Source organism: Mytilus trossulus, chromosome 11 (genome assembly GCF_036588685.1).
Source record: "Mytilus trossulus isolate FHL-02 chromosome 11, PNRI_Mtr1.1.1.hap1, whole genome shotgun sequence".
Taxonomy (NCBI): domain Eukaryota; kingdom Metazoa; phylum Mollusca; class Bivalvia; order Mytilida; family Mytilidae; genus Mytilus; species Mytilus trossulus.
This window is the reverse complement of record NC_086383.1, coordinates 25,431,646-25,437,949: the sequence shown is the minus strand read 5'-3', so window position 1 is coordinate 25,437,949 and position 6,304 is coordinate 25,431,646. Positions and strand designations below refer to the sequence as shown.

General features: G+C 34.1%; 1 protein-coding gene across 1 annotated transcript; it reads right to left on the bottom strand.

Annotated features, from left to right (window-relative positions):
• Nucleotides 1–589: 589 nt before the first annotated feature.
• LOC134689889 (collagen alpha-2(I) chain-like) lies at nucleotides 590–5,903 on the bottom strand. The gene is made up of 6 exons (XM_063549856.1): nucleotides 5,801–5,903; nucleotides 4,390–4,410; nucleotides 3,670–3,711; nucleotides 2,855–3,367; nucleotides 1,429–1,541; nucleotides 590–766 (listed from the first exon to the last, which is right to left on the bottom strand). Exons 1-6 carry the CDS (start codon nucleotides 5,901–5,903, stop codon nucleotides 590–592), a joined length of 969 nt encoding a protein of 322 aa, XP_063405926.1.
• Nucleotides 5,904–6,304: the final 401 nt, after the last annotated feature.

The following is a 6,304-nucleotide window of genomic DNA, read 5'->3' as shown; positions in this document are numbered from 1 at the left end:
CAAATCTGGATTGAAACAAAAATTTTACAGAATGTGTCTTTCAGTATGTGTTAACACACTTGGTTTATGTCTACCTGACATGTTACTATGCATATAAGTTAAGAGCAAGCACAAAAAAAAAAAAACAATTCACTAATGTTAGAATGATATTTTCTATAGCAGATCGTAGCATACTAAATTTCTCAGTCTTTTTGATAAACATTCATTAATAAAAAACTACCCCATTTTGAAGTCCTTTGTATACCTTATTTTTTTAGGTTATAACATGGCATGCATTGCAAAGAAAATATAATACGTGTCTATTTACATGTTACTGAACTAAAAGAAATTTGAAAATGAAAATGACATTATAATACCGTATAGCGGGTTATTTTCGCGGGGTGTAAATTTTCGCTTATTTTCGCGGATAGAACAAAATCGCCAAAATAAATTCCGCCAATTTAAAAGTGTACATGCAAAGGTAATGGTAAAGATGTTGAATCCCCCAAAATAATAACCGCCAAAATATTTCGTATACCTTATTCAATGAAAATCGCGAAATTTTACACCCGCGAAAATAACCCGCTATACGGTATAATATCTAAAGAAGTCAAATCTCAGAATCTTGGGTGGAATGTAGATGAATAGCTGCATTTGTGTTAGAAAAACCCGGATGAATTATGTACAGTCTTTGCGTACGGATAGTAAACTTATCTCTGACAGCATCAGCTTCTGCCTCAGTATTTGGCCTCCAAAGGTAGGCTCCGTCTGTATTGGAACATTTGGCCTGTGATGGTGAGACACATATCCAGTGTTTTACATTTATATCACATAAAATAATACAACAAATGAATCATTAATTAAACGACTTAAACATTCATATTACCACATTTTGGTGTCGAGCATCACCGGAGAGACTTCAAATTATGAAATGCACAACTAATATCAATTTGATATGGTTCATTATTTATGCCATGCTGTTGTTCGGAAACAGTCGCTTTTCATGAATGACAACAATGATTAAGCCTTTCCGTAAGGGATAAACAGCATGATGCATCCCGGTTCTAAAATCGGTTGATACCTGTAGTTTAGCATTTCATCAGCTACGTAATGTTTTTTATGCTCAATTCCTAAACACATGTTGTATTTTTTTGTTATTGGCATTAAACTAGCGGTCAGAAACTGCGAATATATTCTTAGATCTGTACATCGTGTTTTTTTAAGAAGGAATGTATTAATATTCTTCCACGTCTGGTCAGTGCTATTGTGTTGAGCTGTTTTTTTTTTATAAATTATACATATTTTTGAAATACACAAGCAAACATAGACAAAAGTATATCCTTTACATGTGCTTTAAGGAATGGTTGAATATAAGCACATTTCAATCACTGTACATTAAATATCAAGCAATCAAAATAAATGATACTTACATAATGTGTAATTACTAACCTGTGCACTTTTCCACGTATCTTCTATAGTTGTACTGTAGAAGTAACAATTAGGACTAACAGTTTGGTTATCTAACAAAGAATATTCTTCCGGGCATGATGGAACACATGAGGCTAATCACGAGAAAGATATGGGTACGATATTTAAACAGATATCAACATCATTAAGTTAAACTGATATAATATTCAAACAATATAATGTAAAATGCATGTTATTGCAAAGAACGATGTAAGTCGCAGTTTTTTGTTTACGATACCCTGGCCTAGTCTCTTTTTGGAGAGATAACTGGTTTCTGGTAGAAATTAATCTTTACTTTTGCATTCGCATACGCTAAACTATCATGTGGTTCTGAGATAGGTAATATTCATATCAGTTTTCAGAGTTTGTATAGTAAAATACTTGTTTGCAGATTAAATTAATATTGATGAAGGGACACAAATTTGAATGCTTTCAATTGATACTAGTACTTCTTTCTCATTAACGACAAAAGCTATAGTTCAATGCAAGTTTGTATAATTTTGTTTCAATACAGTATTCGAAGTTTCCATATTAGAATTTTATTAAATCATTGATTAGTTAATGTTGTTGTGATAATGACATTATGGAACTTTGAAGAAATAACTAATGTTAAGATATAATGCATGCTACATGTGTATCTATTAATAGTTTTCAAAGGTACCAGGATTATAATTAATCAGTGACGCTCATAGCAAATTATGTATAAAGCCAAACAAGTAAAAAGTTGAAGAGCATTGAGGATCCGAAATTCCCCAAAATTGTGACTAAAACGGCTTAGGCAATCTATGCCTTGGATAAGAAAATCCTTAGTTTTTCGAAAAATTAAAAGTTTTGTAAACAGGAAATATAAAAAAAAAACTTTATTGATATTCATGATATTTATATATCAACACTGAAGTGTTGAATACTGGTCTGGTGATACCCTCGGAGACGTAACGTCCACCAGCATTGGCATTGACCCAGTGGGGTAAATAATTATCAAAGGTATCATTTAGTACGCCAGACGCGCGTTTCGTCTTCTTAAGACTCACCAGTGACGCTCATATCAAAATAACTATAAAGCCAAACAAGTACAAAGTTGAAGAGAAATATTGTTTCTTCACGTTAATAATATCTATTTTGGGATTTAAGAACAAGTTGTCCTCATTTAATATGACGGTTGTCATCCATTCGTTTGATGTGTTTGAACTTTCTAAACTGATATGAGCATTTATTACGATACACTTAAACATAAAGAATCTGGCATCATCATGAGTTCAATGTTTTATTTGGATTCATCGATATAAAAATAAAAAAGACATCAGTCAAACACTAGACGAAACGCGTTAAATTCGTACTTTATTTGTCCTTTCAAACTCTTTTTAATCGAGCGTGACACAGCACTACAAATATTTTAGATTATAAATACCCGAAGGTCCTGGATGACCAGTATCTCCTTTAGGACCAGTGGATCCAGGTGGCCCAGTTAATCCAGATTCCCCACGAGGTCCTGTGTTTCCTTGATCCCCTGTGTCACCAGAATATCCCTTTCCTCCCTTTGGTCCAGTGATTCCCGTTTCTCCTGATGGCCCAGACGGTCCTCTCGGACCAGATGTCCCAAGTGGCCCAGTTAGTCCAATGATTCCAGAGAGTCCAGGAGGTCCTGTTTCTCCTTGTTTTCCCTTTGAACCATTATTACCAGGTGGTCCATCTGCTCTGTCCATTCCAGGGGAACCGCTTTGTCCAATAGGTCCAATTTGTCCAGGTGGTCCAGCAGATCCTGTTTGACCAGTTTTACCGCTTTTATCAGGATCTCCCATTTGGCCTTTAGGTCCCGACGCCCCAGTGAAACCTCGAGGTCCAACACGTCCTGTTTTACCTGGATCTCCTTTATATCCCTTTGACCCAGGAGTCCCAGCTTGACCAGGATATCCTCTCATTCCTGCAAAATGACAAACATAAATTGAATGAATACAGTAGCTATGCTAACAATAATTTCGGTTGCTTGGTTAACTATTTGGAAATATATTTGAACAATTTTATGTAGCATTCAAAATAAGGAAGTTATATGTAATACATCATGTGAGGAATTTGAAATTTCATTATTTTTTGCCACATAAATAACTTAAATTTGCATTTTCATGGATGTTTGATTATTGGTTTTGCATAAATTCACATAAAAAAATTGTGCATTATTTAGAAAATCGTGGTAATAATTAATAATGCATCTACAATACGTATTACCTTGTGCACCTTGTATCCCAGGAGGCCCAGGTACTCCTATTTCTGAAAATGAGCAATTCAATTTAGATTTTCTTCAATGTATTATTTTCAATTGATATGATCATGTTAAATGTTTTGAAATTTATAACTTCCTGGAAATACCGCTTCATTCCATTCGTTTGACTTGATTTTGATTTTTGCAGTTTGGTTAAGGATTGGGTTTTTTTTTTTGAGGGGGGGGGATTTAACTCTTTCCTATTATCAGTGTTCATAAAGAATTCAATATCCAAAGAAGAAAATCCTTAACCGATTTAGTTTAGGCCTATGTAACTTTGCAATAAAGTTAAAGGTGAAATACATAAGTATGATTCTATTTCAATCTGTGATTGCTTAACAATCTTTCTATTGTGTTACCTTTAGCTACAGAATAATTATCGTGTAGACAGTCTTCATAAGTTCAATTTTCAAGCATCTAATTTATAATGGTTAAATTTATACAAATAATGTCTGTTTGTTTAGTATTTAAGTGATTTCACCTTTTTCCTATATCCTAACAATGAAAATTACACCATACTATAAGTAGAATTCCCGTTGTGTATTTAGCAAAAACTAACTTCTGATTGAGCGCTTTTGAAAATAGTTTCCGGGGTTCATTATACATGTTATATTTTTTGAACGGCGAATTAGTTGATTTTTAATTCTTGTATGAACTATGAAAGCTACAGCGGTGTTAAAACTCACCAACTACTTCATAAGGTTCATCTGTAAGAACAAACAATATAGCAAGAATGTTCTTTGTTTATAAAACGAGAAACAAGAAACTCTTATGAACCACATCAACAATCAATAAAAACTGACCAACACATGCAAACAAATACAGCGAGTTTACACGTTTTAAGAGTCGCCAACCTTCATCCTAACCTATCAATTATGATATTTATTCATGCATATCAGTCACCTTTTTACTGATTCCTGTATAATTTCAATGTTACTAGATTAAAAGTGACAAACCTAATTAAACCTAACACCAGGTTTGTACTACGAAATAAATACGACGAAGGTCACATTTGATCTGCTTAATACCCTTTCAAATCAGCTTAGATCGACTCAGTTTCGGTTGGATTTCGTATTGCATAGTCTTTAGTTTTCTATGTTGTGTTTTGAACACCTTTGTGTGTCTTTTTTCTCTGTGACCGTGTCAGTTTATTTTTTATAATTTTGAGTCTGGGTTCCCTTTGATGACTTTTTTTATATATTCTATCACAGGAGCCTTGAAGTGAGAGATAAAATTGAAAATGGAAATTGGGAATGTGTCAAAGAGACAACAACCCGACCATAGAAAAATCAACAGCAGTAGATTACCAACAGGTCTTCAATGTAGCGAGAAACTCCCGCACCCGAAGGCGTCCTTCAGCTGGCACCTAAACAAATATATTCTAGTTTAGTGATAATGAACGCCATACTTATTTCCAAATTGTACACAAGAAACTAAAAATAAAATATTACAAGACTAACAAAGTCCAGAGGCTTCTGACAAGGGACAGGCGCAAAAATGCGGCGGGGTTAAACATGTTTATTAGAACATTTATATTTGCAATTATCTTCACTGGTAAATAAATTGTCTAACGGTATATCTTGGTTTTTTTTTATTTACCTCTGATAGGTATGTCCAACTATTTATCGTCCGTCGAAATGATAGGCGTTAATTTTAACTGTCTATGAAAAATAAGATTAAATCAAAATGACACAATCATATAATCTTGCAACAAGTCAACTTCAGAACCATCAAACAGTTACTGCTACGGTTCTAAATGTGCACGAATAATGGCGTCCTTCGTAAACCTTTTTGCATTTTTACTATACAATCAAACAGACGCCAAGCTTTGGCCAAGTTTGAACTGCCATCGGGGGATAACCAAAAGTTACCATACGTATATTTTGTATTCATTGTTTCCGTTGAATAACATGAATGACAAAATTCAGCGGCTGATCAAAAGGGGGGTTCAACTCCCGACCCCCCCCCCCCACACACCTTTCTGGATCCGTGCCCGAAAATAGACGACTGGTTCTGTATCTGTTAAAAAAATCCTACGCGTTCAATGTAATTGCATTTTCTTATATTCAATAACACGAACAATAAATAAATATTTACCTTTGTTCTGTTCTTGTCCGAAATCGACATAAACATAGTCTGCGTTGTCGTTATTTACACGATCTACAACCTGAGTTTGAATATTATTGTTCTTTGTAAGCATAAAAAAGTGATATTTCAAACGATTCTATCAGAGGCTTATCATAAATTCGCCGCTTTAGAATATAACGAATTGCAAGGCATTTCCCCGAGTGTACCAAACGCAGATGGCAGTTAGGTCCGCTGCTGTATGCCCTGAGGTAATCGGTGCCCTCAGGTAATCTTGGCAATAGTGCCCATATGCGTAGTAATAACATGATCTAAAAATAGAATAAACTATAAATACATCATTGTACTTTCTATTTCGACTGACAGTATATCTGCGAGAAATAGGAGAAAACAAGAACACATACAATTTTTTTACAATAAGTTACGACAAATAATTCACAAAAAAAATCCAAATATTTGGTTTATTTTATTTGTGATCATTGCAACGTGAACAGATATTTATTTAGTGAAACGTAA

Bases quoted from the DNA above. Each gene is read 5' to 3' on its own strand.
- LOC134689889 (XM_063549856.1), bottom strand. From the start codon at position 5,903: ATGCTTACAAAGAACAATAATATTCAAACTCAGGTTGTAGATCGTGTA. The intron at 3,368-3,669 runs GTAATACGTATT...GTCATTTTGCAG, and splicing joins TGGGATACAAGGTGCACAAG to GAATGAGAGGATATCCTGGT. The intron at 767-1,428 runs GTTAGTAATTAC...TCACCATCACAG, and splicing joins ATACGTGGAAAAGTGCACAG to GCCAAATGTTCCAATACAGA.